This window comes from Rhamphochromis longiceps, linkage group LG10, assembly GCF_057381845.1.
Source record: "Rhamphochromis longiceps isolate RC_006_pf linkage group LG10, R_longiceps_female_GT1.1, whole genome shotgun sequence".
Lineage (NCBI taxonomy): Eukaryota > Metazoa > Chordata > Actinopteri > Cichliformes > Cichlidae > Rhamphochromis > Rhamphochromis longiceps.
In genome coordinates this window covers 14184961-14199161 of record NC_140566.1, presented here as the reverse complement: position 1 = coordinate 14199161, position 14201 = coordinate 14184961, and the positions used below count along the sequence as shown (strand labels likewise).

The 14201-nt window shown below is 40.7% G+C and overlaps 1 protein-coding gene and 1 long non-coding RNA gene across 3 annotated transcripts; one reads left to right on the top strand and one right to left on the bottom strand.

Moving 5' to 3' along the window:
- Positions 1-1190: 1190 nt before the first annotated feature.
- On the bottom strand, positions 1191-12265 carry LOC146660465 (uncharacterized). Of its 2 annotated transcripts, none has more exons than XR_014913532.1 (3): positions 12148-12265; positions 10813-11390; positions 1191-2704 (listed from the first exon to the last, which is right to left on the bottom strand). It is a non-coding gene; the product is annotated as an uncharacterized LOC146660465 (long non-coding RNA). The 2 variants fall into 2 exon arrangements; XR_014913533.1 differs by lacking the exon at positions 1191-2704 and adding an exon at positions 2726-3678.
- On the top strand, positions 3713-10128 carry hsd20b2 (hydroxysteroid (20-beta) dehydrogenase 2). Its single transcript, XM_085420351.1, has 10 exons — positions 3713-6520; positions 8062-8108; positions 8602-8677; positions 8754-8864; positions 8956-9023; positions 9127-9171; positions 9272-9306; positions 9398-9479; positions 9616-9681; positions 9775-10128. Exons 1-10 carry the CDS (start codon positions 6253-6255, stop codon positions 10120-10122), a joined length of 1146 nt encoding a protein of 381 aa, XP_085276477.1. The 5' UTR covers positions 3713-6252; the 3' UTR covers positions 10123-10128.
- Positions 12266-14201: the final 1936 nt, after the last annotated feature.

Here is a 14201-nt window from a genome sequence, read left to right as displayed (position 1 = left end):
CACAAAGCTTAAAACATCTGAATGTTATCTGTGGTAAGCCACTCACAATCTGCAGTGGCTCTTAAGCGCATGCAGCATGTTCAGTTCACTGCAGCCCTGCAGCTGGATTTTTAAACTAATAAGGAGGAAGGAAAACGTCACATTTTAAACATAGTATCAACAAAACAAAGACGCCCAAAAGTGATGCTCAAACACATCACCCTCTGCTGAGGCCGAGTACTGTGTCGGTGGTCTCTCCCATATGCAAGTGTGAGGATACGTTTGTTCTGTAATTAGATTAGTCAGGTGAGGCTGTGCTAAACTGGCTCCCTGCAAGCCTCTTAGTGACATGGCCAACAGCACTGACAGAAATCACTTCAAAGCAAGGTCAGACACACGGTCAGCCCAGTTGAGCGAAGAACCTGTTTGGCCTACAACAGGAGATGCAACGCTGCACAGTGCTAACAGAAGGGCATCAGCACTTCTGATCAGTAACTTCCTGACTAATTTTAGTCCTAACGCTCTTTTTGTTTGGAGCCTAACACACAATTTTACCCATGTTGAGAGGGTATAAAAGGTCAACAGGACACATTTGGAAATGACTCAGTATTTTTTAGTCTTAAGCAAACATGTAGGTCTTAAGCTGACAGTATGAAACTGGCACATTCGCGGTCACGTGGTTCGCAAAGCTGTGTGTTTCTCGGAATTACTTTCTCTCGTTAAGCAGTTTGTCACAGTAAATTATTCATACTCTGGGAGGGCCTGTGGGAGGAGCAGTAGAAAAGCTTAGACATTTGCCTCTTATGTGACCTCACTTAATTGCTGAATTCATTTGGGAGCCTCTGCAAGTGACATCACTTAGTATTTTCAGGGTCAGAGGATTTGAGCTATGAGGCAGGGAATGCTTGAACAGCATTTGAGAACGTCACGTAAAATGTGGGTTAGGTAACAGGAAACCTCCTGTGACTGTCTGAATACACTGTCCTCAGTGAGCTGCTTCTGATCAGAGAAATGCATGTAGAAGATGGACACACACAGTGATATAAATACAAAAGTCTGTTATTATTGTTGTTGTTAACATGTGATTTTTATTTTTTTTAATTTTGTTTTTTAAGTTTTAACATTTACTCTTGGTTCAAGTATAAATTGTTCAAAATGTAAGTCATATATTAAATAGAAGTATATTGACATCAAGTAGTCCCAGCAGCTCTCTAAGTTAAATTACTGTATCTGTCAAAAGCAGCAATGACCTGTAAAGATACTGCAGCGCCCTCTGCTGGTTACTTGTAGTTTTTTCAAAGCGACACAACAGAATTAGTTGCATATCGACAGAGGTGGGTAGTAACGAGTTACATTTACTCCGTTACATTTACTTGAGTAGGTTTTTGAAAAAAATGTACTTTTAAAGTACCTTTTTTGCACGATACTTTTTACTTTTATTTGAGTGCATTTGTGAAGAAGAAACTGTACTTTTACTCTGCTACATTTGCAAAATTCGACTTGTTACTTTTTAAAAAATAATTAGTTTAACACATTAGATAACATGCCGTCAGTGGAGTTTCCGGTAACTTTTTTACCAATCAGATGTGGCCATACAGTCACATGATCAGTTTGAAACTGTGGCAGACAGAGCAGCCCAGGAGTTTCAAAGTAGCAGCAGAGGTGGGTCGAGTATCCAAAAATTGTACTCAAGTAAGAGTAGCATTACTTTAAAATATTATTACTCAAGTAAAAGTGAAAAGTAGTCTTCAAAAAAGTTACTCGAGTAAGAGTAAAAAAGTACTTGGCAAAAAGACTACTCAAGTAGCGAGTAACTGTTTGAAATGTCCGATTTATTTTATAAATAAATGCTATCAGACAAACAAAATAAATAAATACACAAATTTTAGTATTTTCAAAAGGAATATATGTAAAAAGATCAACAAAATAAGGCACAACAATTCTAATTTCAAGATTTTCACAACATTTTTCAAACAAGCTTTTTTCACCAATACCTACAGTAAATAATATAAATATATAAACAGTGCAAACAGAGTATGCTTGGGGAGTGTGATCGTGTGTACAGCGTCTCTTTATGTCTGTCTCCACGTTGGTTGAGTGTGGAGTAAGTGCATATGAGAGCATGAGGGTGGGAATGGATGTTTGTATATGTGTGTGCCTGTATGTCTGTGTCTATATGTCAGGTTGGGTGTCAGGCGCCACCTCTCTGGGGACATCTCAGGCCCTCCAAGGTTTGGAGGCCTATCTCCCCCTACCACCACTTCCCCTGCCAGTGGCGGACTCCCTCAGACATCGGTGCGTTGGTGGTTCTTTGTGTCCGGGGATGGGCGTCCAGGTACACACCGGCTCACTCCTTGGCGGCCGCTTATCGGGGCCTGGAGCCTGGGGCTTGCTCGGGCCACTTCGGAGGTGGGGTGCCCCCGGCCTCTCGGCCTGGGGCTCGGTCACTCAGGCACGGCTGGCTGCCGGCGGAGCTCACGGGCGCGTCACTGCAACTCCCCCTGGCTTCTGCTCCGCGGCTGCTGAGTGAGCCCTCATCTGGGACTCTCCTCAGCTCTTTCTGGGACAGTGGCGCGGCTGCCCCTCTGTTGGTCTTCCTTGGTCTCTTGTGTTCTGGGGGCCTCTGGATGTCTGAAGTTTTGATCTCCTCCATACCTGCTTCATGCCCTGGAGGACGGGGCTGTGGCCCCCCCACACCCTCTAGCAGATCATTACATGAAGGAACCTTTTTAAAAAAAACAAGCGCATCCATGCTCACAGGTGTACACACGGGTGATCACACCCACAAACTACACCCTTTTTGGCTCCTACCTCAAAGCACACTGTGTTCTGTTGATCTTATGTGCTGCACAATAATGTTTAATATTTAGTATTTACTGTCATATTCCCAAATATCATTGTGATGTTGTTTATTCTAGTACTCTTGTTCTCTTCTGCTTGTTTTCTTTTTTCTTTCTCAGCAGGTGATCCAGGTGATCGATATATGCTTTTTTTTTTTTCTCTGCCCGTTCTGTTGGTTTTTGTTTTTTGCCCTTCTCCCCCGTCCCTCTTCTCAGCTGTTTCTCTTTCCCTCTTTCTTTCTCCCCTTCTTTCCCCCAGTCAAGTCTGTCCCGTATTCAGTAAGTGAAAATAAAATAAACAATAAAAGGTGAATCAAATGGACCATTACGGCAAGGCTGGGATGGTCAATTTGGTAAAGTAAATCCGTTGGGCATCTTTCTTTGCCTTTAGATAACAATTCTGATGGCAAAAGAGTCAAACGGGACAAAAAACCCCAAAAAAACCCCAAAAAAACCCCCCAAAAAAAACCAGTGCAAACAATTTCCAGTGACAAGATATGCTGTAAACTATATATTCATTTTTGCTCCAAATGGCAGCAGCCTCAGAGAAAACATTAGAACGAGGCAACTTCAACATATGTACATACAAGGCAGCTCAGTTTACCATAAATTGTATGGGTGTGCATCTATTTCTGCAGATTTAGCAAAAATGTGCCATTTCTTAACTCAGTGAGATGATGGTTAAGCTTCAGCAGCAGTTTGCTCTCAAGGTTCTTTCTGTGAAGCTCTAACTGTTTAGCAGTGAACAGGAGTCCTGCATGACTGAGATGTCCTTCACAAGCTCCAGATGCAGGAAGAGCTGTATTGATTTTGCTCAACAGCTTCTTGCTGTGAGGAACGCCATGCAATAGATCCACACCTACAGTGAATGGACATGAAAAGAGACTACATGTTGCTTTTTTATATACAGTACAGATGTATAATTATGATTAATTTGCAGTTCTTGTTGGTGAGACATGTGATTTTATTTTATGTTACTTCAGAATCAGAATAATTTACTAATACTCAAGGAAATTATGTGGGTTACAGTTGCTCCAAGACAGTAACAGACTAAACTAATTATGTAATACAATAGGTTGCAGAATTTGAAATTTTAAAAACAGGACTAATATAACAAATTGCTCAATCATAAATATCAAGAAGACTGACAAGAATATTACAGAGGTGAGAATATATATGACTGACATTTGACTCTAAACTGTGAACTTTGTCATTTGCTATTTTACTGTAGAGCATGTGCAAAAGGGTGTAACTATTGAAGTGTTTACAGTGTATTAGATGGAGGAGTTGTACAGGGAGATGGCCACGGGCAGGAATGATTCCTGTGGTGCTTTCTGGTAATCTCAGTCTCTCGCTGAACGTGCTCCTGTGACTAGCCGGCACGTCATGGAGTGGGTGGGAGGTATTATCCACCTTTGTCCTCATCTGGGACAACATCCGCCTCTCAGACACCACCTTAAGGGAGTCCAGCTCCGTCCCCACAACATTACTGGCCTTGCAGATCAGTATATTTAGTGTGTTGGCATCAGCAAACCTCAACCTTCTGCCCCAGCATGCAACAGCATAGAGGATAGCACTGGCCACAACAGACTCATAGAAAATCCTTAGCATTGTCCGACATAACTTTTGGTCAATCTGAAATACCCTTTGGGTATTATAGTACAAATGAACTTTAACCATCCCTCAGTTTTGCTACTATACTTCCAGATTGCTGTTAGAACTATTAACAAGTATCTCACATTTACCTCTATAAATGTGACCTCTATAAAAACTGAAGTTTTGAGAATTCACCCCAAGATCAGATTGTGAAATGCTCAGGTAAATTCAAAAACACATCTCAGATAGCATGTTAAATGTTAAAGTTCATGACAGTAGTTAGAAAAACATTGAACAAGCAGGGCTTGTTTGTGTTGCAAGGAGAAAGCCTCTTCTCTCAAAAAAAAGAGCATGGCAGCACAGCTTAGGTTTCCAAAGTTTCATCTGAACAACCACAAGAATTCTGGAACAATGTCCTCAAGACCAGTGTGGAGATGTTTGGCCACATTTGGAGAAAACCAAACACAGCATATCAGTCAAAACACGTCACACCGACTGTCAAACATGGTGGTGGAGGCGTGATGATTTTAGCTTGTTTCGCAAATCCCAACCTAACTGAAATGTTGCAGCGGCACCTTAAGAGAGCTGCCCATAAATGAATCCCCACAAACCTAAACAAACTGAAGCAACAAAGCAAACAAAATGAATCCACACTGATGTAAGACACTAATAAAGTCACACATAAAACGTTGATTTAAACTTGATGTTGCTAAGTGGTTCTACACAATACTGAATCATCTGTAGCGTGTGTGTTGTTTATATGGGGCTAAACTTTAGCTCCATATAAACAACACACAAATGGAGTTTAATTGAATTTTTCACATGTTGGTAACTGAACCTGAACAAACCTGATCGGGGACACAGTAGTTTATGCTATTTCTGCTAAAACTTAGTGTGAAAGTGGGAAAATAAGTAATCTTGAATGCATATACTATTTTTTTTATGGTAGAGAGGGGTTAGTAATGTAAGACACACTTGTAGAAATATGAATTGACCCATTTTTACACAAAACACACTTTATTTTGCCACGGGGAGTCATTATGGCTCTGAACACTGCAAGTGACCCAGTTCAATTTTTTATCATTTTAATGATAGCAGCTTGATCACAGCTCTAAATATGCTTGTGTAGCATTTATGGGCTATCACATGTATTGTTGCTCAGACAATTATCGAGAGCATTTTGAGTTTATCAGTGTACAGACGTTGGTTGTTGCATGAATGGATGGGACTGTTTCTACTGACAATAAAAGGTGACAGATTGTAACTGCAGCTGAGATTCATCAGCTGTCAGTAGCTGTCACAACTACGTTATTGCTTTTATCTGCACTGACACCATTTGATGAGTCGTACTTCCAGGCTTTTGACGATTAGATTCACATGTGATTGCTGTTAGAACCTGCTGCATCCTGCAGCGCGTTAAAGGGAAATCCTGACATTTATACGTACCATACAGGACTCGGGTTACAGAAAGAGCTGTATATTGGAGAAAGTAAGCTTGGGCTTGAAGACAAAAATAAAAAACAGAAACACTACAACTGCAGCATGTTTGAAAGACATCTTAACAAAAAACTTTGCATTTTGTGCCATCGGACATGACAGTTACAACTAAGAGCTTTCCCTTGTCGTTTAGCATGCTTACGATCAACTGCAACTTGATGTTTTTATGTTAAGTGAACAAACTCTTAATAATATCATTATGAAATTATAGTGTACAACTCTGTAAAGACTCAAAAGCTTAGGTGTGCTTCCAAAAAGTGGTCTGTAATGGAGGTTTAGGGCCATATGTGTCCAGCAGGGTCACCTTTCATGACAGCAGCATTCAATCAGGGGTGGGGTAATGTGGAGGAGGAGGGGCGTTACAGATAAACAGTTTTCACTGCCCAAAGTTTGGCAGTTGAGCCACTTTTTTGGCATTTTGTACTCTGAGCTAGAAGCAAAGGAGCTCTGCAACAAGATGTTGTTTGCTGACCTACTGGCCATCATTGGAGGAATGACTGTGACTTTCTACCTTCTGAAAATCACTTGGAGATGTTGGTGTGGATTTAGAGAGTTTGTTTTATCATCAAAATGGCAAGTGGACTTGAGAACATACGGACAATGGGCAGGTAAGGTGTCATGGTCCTGGGTCATTTTGACCCAGTGTTCTTAGTTTTTCTGTAGTTTGTATTTTGTTTCTTATGTCCATTGGATTGTTTGGTTTGGTATTTGGATTCCCCCTGTGTCCATGTTTTTATTGTGGTGTTTGCTCTGGTACCGTGTTCCCATCCTATGTGTTCTGTGTTCTCCTCATCCCCTCGTATTCATCCTTCTTCTCTGCCTCTCTCTCTGCCTCTCTCTCTCCGTGCTCATCTCTGTGTACTGTGTTGTGTTTAAGGTCCACATCTTGGTGTCAGTATCGTCAGTTTCGTGTCCTCCCTGCTCGGCCATGAGTAATTGTCTTCAGCTGTGTTCCCCGTGTGTTCCCACTTCCCTCGTTACCTTCTGTGTATTTATGTCAGAGTGTCCCTTTGTTCTGTGTTGCGTCGTCCCTCTAGGTTGTGTGCATTTTCCGTGTCTTCCCAGCGCCTCAGCTTTTAGTTGCTCCCAGTATAGTTTTGTATGACTTCTTATGTTCCTGTTAATAAAGACCGGCCTTTGAGTTCATCCCCGTGTGTCTAGAGCCGTGCATTTGGGTCCTCTCTTGCCTTCACACAGCCGCCGCATGACATAAGGTTAAAGAAGAGGAATTACAGCGTACTCTTCAAATGTAACAGTGCCAGCTGTGGCGGTTTTAGGGTCAGGACTGCAAAGCCCTGGACATGGTACCTCTTTTCTTAACATTTTTATCATGCCAACTCTCAGATCATCACAGTGTCTTCGGTTTACATAGAACTGACTGGTTTGCAGTCAAAATACATGTGTTATCTGCTGCTATGTTGGCCGCCACACAAATCTCTAAGCTTATCTGGGACAGGTCTATCTATCCCCAGAGCACAAACTAAACAAGGAGAAGAAGCGTTTAATTTTAATGCTCCACGTATCTGAAACAAACTCTCAGAGAACTAGAGGCCTGCTGCAGCACTCCGTTCATTTAAATCAAGGCTGAATACTCTGAAATCACATTCTTACATTCCACTTGCAACTTTTACTCTTGTGTTGGTTACATTTCCTCCTAAATGCTTCTAAAATTACATTGTTACTTTGGAATGACTCGTTGAGATGAGGCATGCAAATAAAGTTGCATTTGAGGTATATGTTTATCTGCACTAAATACAAAATAGTCTAATTCTACACGAGAATCTGTAACTGGATCTTTTTTATTAATAGATACAATTTTGCCCATGTTTTGACTGCTATTATTCCAGTAAACCTATCAGATGATACTGATTTTTATTATTCTGCTTTTTGATATCCTCTGTCAACTAGCAATCTTACTAGTTGGTTATCACTACATTCACAGTAATGCTGGTTGTGCCGTACTGCTGATCAGAAATAATGGAAGTTTCTGCTTTGAATCCACATTTAAAAATGTATTTTTGTATAAGGAAAGCAAAACACATTATCTTTGTCCACAACAAATCCATGTTTAAAACTCCTGCTGGGTTTGACAGGAGTGTTGAAAGAAATAAAACTGATCTGACGTTTTTCTGCTTTCTCCTCTGTGCAGTTGTCACCGGTGCCACATCTGGTATTGGTAAAGCTTATGCCACTGAGGTGAGTCATCAGCTCCCCTTAACAATCGCTCTCTCTCCCACACACACACACACACACACACACACACACACACACACACACACACACACACACACACACACACACAGCTATTTTGTAGCCGAGACTTTCTTTTGTTACTTTTGTCACTTCTTTTCACGGAAAACAGAAAGTTGTGAATTTCAGTATCTTATAATGTAGCTGCGTTATTACGATGGAGTTTTAGGTAGTGTGTAGTCATGCAGCAATTAATATCGCCTCATGATGTACTGTTGATGTGATAATCATTCTTGCAAATATATTTTTGTTCACGCAGTGTGAAAAATTATCAATTTTACAGCTAGCTTATAAATAAGTTTTCACAGTTAATAAAATTGTTGATAGTAAACTCCAAGACCAAGACATGTGGTTTTTAAGTTCAGAATTATAAAACAATTTGACTGACTTTGTCTCCTTGTTGTGTGACAGCCACAAACTCTCTCTTTTTCTCTTCCAGCTGGCACGAAGAGGCCTGGATATTGTTTTAATAAGCAGATGTGATAACAAGCTTCAAACTGTTGCCAGAGAAATCGGTGAGTTCAAGGAAAATACTACTTTCTGCGGCTATTGAGACAAAATAATCAAAAATATATTGTTTGTTTTCGTCAGAGGGTGTGTATGGAAGAAAGACTCAGACCATCCCAGTGGACTTCACACATGGCTACAGTATCTACACTGCCATAGCCAAGGAACTACAAGGCCTGCAGATTGGAATTCTGGGTAATACATACCCACCTACTTTCCAACTTGCCTTTTTCTTACATACTTACTTACTGAAGCTGCTAATTTTGCATGTCCTTATGCCACATAGTTAACAATGTGGGAATGAACAGTACTGACTGTTTTGCCTATTTCCTGGAAATACCGGATGCTGAACAGGTAAGCGTTGTTGTGTTTTAATGTTATTAAACAGTTAATGAACTGTTTAATATATTTCTTCTGATAACAATCCTTTTTTCATTTTCTGTGTTTTTCTGACCAGAAAATCACTCAAGTGATCAACTGTAACATACTGTCAGTCGCTCAGGTGAGAGGTCTTTGTGGGTATTTCTGAGTAATTTTCACAGCTTTCTCCAATAAATAACCACTGATTGATACCTAAATGAGTTTATGTTGTCTCAATTCAGATGACCAGACTGGTTCTCCCAGACATGGTTAAAAGGTAAAGACAGAAACATTCAAATTTAAAGTGATTATTAGGTAGCAAGGTATGGGATGATGTAATGGATGTCTGCCTTCCATCTTTGACCCAGAGGAAAGGGGCTGATCATCAACATCTCGTCTATGACAGGTGTCCATCCACAGCCTTTGTTGACGCTTTACTCTGCCTCCAAGGTGCTGTTTCAGTATGACGTACTTGCACTCATTGTTTCAGATATACGCTGACCCCGTCACACTGTAATGTTTTCTCACTGGCACACGGTTTGATGATGCTCACTTGTTGGTTTGTCTGTTTTCTTCTTTATTCCAGACTTTCGTAACATACTTCTCTCAGTGTCTCCATGCAGAGTACAAGTCAAAGGGAATTACTGTCCAGGTAAAGTGTGCAACTCTGGTCAAATTTCAAAATTTCATTTTTTTTTTTTCAGTTAAAAGCCAAATAACTCTGGCTCCCTTAATCTCTCCTCAGTGTGTGGCTCCCTTCCTGGTGTCCACCAACATGACAAAAAATGTGAAAGTGAACAGCTTCATGAAGAGCGCTACAGCGTTTGCTCGTGAGGCTTTGAACACCGTGGGTCACTCCAGCTGCACCACTGGCTGTCTATCACACGCAGTCCAGGTCAGTTATAAAGTGCTAAACTGTTATAGCTTAGAAATGATCCCCTCCAATACGTTAACATGTCACTTTTCCAACAACTTACAGAATGCGCTTCTTACAATGCTCTTGCCGGACTGTCTTCGGATGTCGACATTCCTCATTAGGAAACTACGAAGCTCATGCAAGAAAAACGATTGGACCGGTGAAAACAGGGAGTAGTCATGTGACTCCATCTGCACTGATATTGAGGTTGTTTTTTTTCTGCAGGAGAAAATTATCACTCAAATATTACTGAATTACTTCAACTCTATGGTGAATAAAACCCATTCACGACTGTTTTAACTCTTAGACAACAAACTGGTTTCACCGTTTTACCCTAGGCATGTTGACATGGTCAAGATGACCTGATGACGTTCAGAATAGGGATGAAAGGTGATCTGTGTGACTTTGTATGTGGCTTGGTTTGCTTTCAATCAAAGGGTTATTTCATACCCCTGAGAGAGTTTGATTGCTCTTTCATACAAATATGAAAAAGTAGTAAACTGATTACAGTAGGGGTTGGCAACCCTAGGCATGCGTGCCACAGTTGGCACGCAAAGGGTTAACTGATGCCACGCCCATAGCTGGACTGGCCGTCAGGCATACCGGGCATTTGCTCGGTGGCCCGGTGACTTTTTTTTTCTCTTTGTAACTGTATAAACAATGAAAGGTGGTGGATTGGCCAGATGCTGGTCGGTGTGTAAAAATAACTCAGTTGTTTGGTGGTGGCTGTCAGGGCAGAGACGTTTAAAGGGGCGGGTGCTTAAAGCTAAAAAGGGGCACATTGAACCAGGCTGAATAACAACAACACACATTCATCAAGAATCTAATATGGGTAACAAGGCAAAGCAAACGTAGCCTATGTTTTACCTGATGGGTACAATGTTGCTGTTAAGGTGTTGCTGCTGCTCCTGCTGCTGATAGTGCTGGAGGGCAGGGCTGTGCTGATCTGAGACTGTAGACATTAAAAACTCCATAGGAGAGATGGTAGCTGATTAAACAAGTGTCATGAGATAATAACAAAATGCAAAGATTGGTGACAGCGCTTGGAACCATAAGGCAACAAAAAACTGAGAAATAAACTAGACTGTGAATCACTCTTTGCTTCTCTTCTTCCTTCCATCCCATCATTTCATATATCACTCTCCACTTGCTGTCCATCTGAGAACAAGGCACAACTTGCTATTGCAATAAACTATTATTTAATTATCCACACTTAACAACTCTTACACTTAATCTATAATAAAATGATGACAGAAAAATGTTATAGAAGCAAAACATTTCAGTTGTGCTTATTATTTTTGTTTATACTGGAATATCTCTCCAACAACTGGTACATGTGTTAATGTTACCTGTGCTCTTTGTAATCCAGCTGCTGAGGGATCCATTACCTTTAGTAGCCTCATACAGCTCCTACTGTTTCCTCCTCATGTCCTTACCAGGCATGTCTGGACAATGTTATATCATGAGTAATAATTTAAAAATCCATATACATAAAACACACACATGCACACACAGTGACATTTTAGACCTTCTTCAGAATACTGTATATACTGTGGGCACAAGTTTCCATCATGGTGCTGATCCAGAATCCTTCCCTTATTATTTATTACTAGAGCTACAATAATAAAGCAATGAGGGGAAAAAAGTAATAAATATGAAATAATGTATTTATGATGATTCCATTTGTTTCACTATCCACTCTGTGCAGGGAGAAAGCTTATTACATTTTTAAACTGTAGAGATACAATAATTTTGCTGCTGTAAAATCAGCATTTTGTCTTATTTAAAATATAAATCTAATATAATCTGTTTCTTAATGTACGTTCTTTAAAATACAGCGTGTTTTTTAAATATTATAATTATAATCATTATTATGTGGACATGCATATTAGATCGTTTTTTAGTGAAATATAATCCCCCCAGAAAGGCAGGAAATGCTCTGTAACTTACTTTAAAACTAAATATGTTCCCTAAAACGGTGACAGAGCTACAGACCCATGACAGCCTTACCCAGTGAGCTAGCAGCTATGACCAGCACTACTTGTGCAGTTAGGACAGGTAATGTTTGTCGCGCTGTTGCACACACAGCACGCTCGTTTGTTTCAGTTCGTCAGTTGCCACAAGACAGCTTACCAACGTGTACGTAATAAGCTAATACTCCTGTGTGCTATACACTACAGTGTACGCTGTACACCTACTTACTGGTTTTGTCGCATCAGTCTGTGTCTCTGAGTTAACTTGTGTTTCTCCTACAGCTCCGGACCGCAAAAAATGCGCGTGCTCTTTGTGAGCTCGTTCCCGGCTCGTAACCAGCGCGTTCTGCGATCATTGGTTAAATGAGATCATGTGACTGATACAAGCCAGATCCTTTTATTTAGCAAAACTGTGATTAATAGTTAAATATTATTGTTGAGGGGCACAGACAGGACTCCGCACGCACACACACATATAAAAAGAAATAATTAAAAAAAAACAAAAAAACAATTGCCTCAACAAAAGGGCACTTTGGGCACCCATCAGGAAAGGGGCGGGTGCTCAAGCCCCTTCCGCCCCCCCCCTCCCCTCTGCACGTGCCTGGTGGCTGTGGTGGTGCTTCCTCAGATTCAGTAACATTAGCAAGTGGTGGAGGCCAGCAGGTGGATGAGAGAAAGGGGAGGCAGGAGGAGAGACCCAGGCGGCCGCCGGTCTGAGTGTCAGGTGAACTGAACTTCAGGTAAGAAGTTATGACCTGCAGTCCATCTGGGTCAGATATAAACCAAGTTTAGGTGGAGTTTATTTTCGTTTTGCTGACTTTTTACAGTCAGTTACAACAACTCTTACTGCGTACTAGCTAGCATGACGGAGTTTCTATACAGCTGGGTGGGTGCTTTGATGGTACTAATAGTGAACTTTATTTTATTCATAAGGTTAGTTAGTAGAGTTGCCAACCGTCCTGTAAAAAGACTGAATCGTCCCGTATTCAGAGAAAATATTATGCGTTTCGTATTGAGGTGAAAAGGAACAGTTTGTCCCGGACTTCAGCTAGAATAAAAAAAGACACAAAGCTGGAGTTATTCTGTCATTACGCTGCACAGTTGCCTCTTCTTCTCTCATTCTCTCCCCCTCTCTCACCTGTTGCTACTTCAATCATGAAACGATCAATGATCCGCTGATCGTTTGTTTATCACCAACTTTGCACCAGAAAGAGGAAACCGCCGGATGTCGCGTTAAACAACAGCAGCACGTTTAAGCTTGATCAGCTGTTGTTAGAATGTATTTAGTATTACTTTCTAGTAGCTGATGTTTGCTGGAGCCACAGCTGTAAAAGCTGCTGGCCATGATATCGGTTTGTATATCTGGTGAGAGGGAAACATGCAGATGAAACCAGGAGATGTCCTTACTGAATCATCAGAGCTGAGCAGGGGATGGAGAAACAGGTTTACCTTTTAGGTGACATGAATGAGTTGAAGGGAAGTTATGAACTGTTTCTGAGAGACAAATAACACCAGGATCCTTTTTTTTTAATGTAGCTGACAGCTGGTAACTGTGCAGGGGCGGGTCTAGCAAAGTTTTGCCAGCGGGGCCAGGTAGGGCATTAACAGGGAAAGGGGGACACAAAGAAATACCTTCTTATTCTCATTTAAAATGTCTAGCTTTTAATAAATAATTATCTGAAGCTTACAACCAAAGTTTCCATCTGGTGTAAAATGTATAGAAATCATATATATATATAACATCGAAGCAGCTGGAATCCACAGCTGTGTGTGTTCATGGAGCTTGCATTTTCACCTGCTGGACATCACTACCTGACAAGTTTAACTGTCTTCAGAACATTGCAGAGGCCTTATTGACAGTATTTGGTTCTACATATCTGTGTAAGCAGATTTTCTCACATGAGTGTCCTCAGGTAGCCGTCTGAATGCTGGACAGTCGGAGACCTATGTCTCTGAGTGGGAGACCAGAGATCACATTAACATGTGTGTCTCTGTATTAACAAACATGCCATATTGGCCCAGTTTATTTTTCTTATCATTGTTGTGAGGAGACCATAAATAGCATTTGTATTTTCTGTTGTATAGTTCATTTGCTGTTATGGAGTTCTTGTTATGGATAAAAAGTGTCTTTTTTTTTTTTGGTTTCATCTGTGAACAAATATAATTCTATAAAGTGGTTCTATATAGTGTGTAACCGTTAATATAGAGCGTTATTAAATTTATTGCTAATGCAATCATATGGCACACTGACTTCTGAGGAAATTTTAAATGGCACTCGTCATC

What these genes read in the sequence shown, in the direction of transcription:
- hsd20b2 (XM_085420351.1), top strand. Translation starts at nt 6,253, where the DNA reads ATGTGGAGGAGGAGGGGCGTTACAGATAAACAGTTTTCACTGCCCAAA. An exon ending in GTAAAGCTTATGCCACTGAG is followed by an intron (nt 8,109 to 8,601) that starts GTGAGTCATCAG and finishes TTTCTCTTCCAG; the next exon opens with CTGGCACGAAGAGGCCTGGA. An exon ending in CCTGCAGATTGGAATTCTGG is followed by an intron (nt 8,865 to 8,955) that starts GTAATACATACC and finishes TATGCCACATAG; the next exon opens with TTAACAATGTGGGAATGAAC.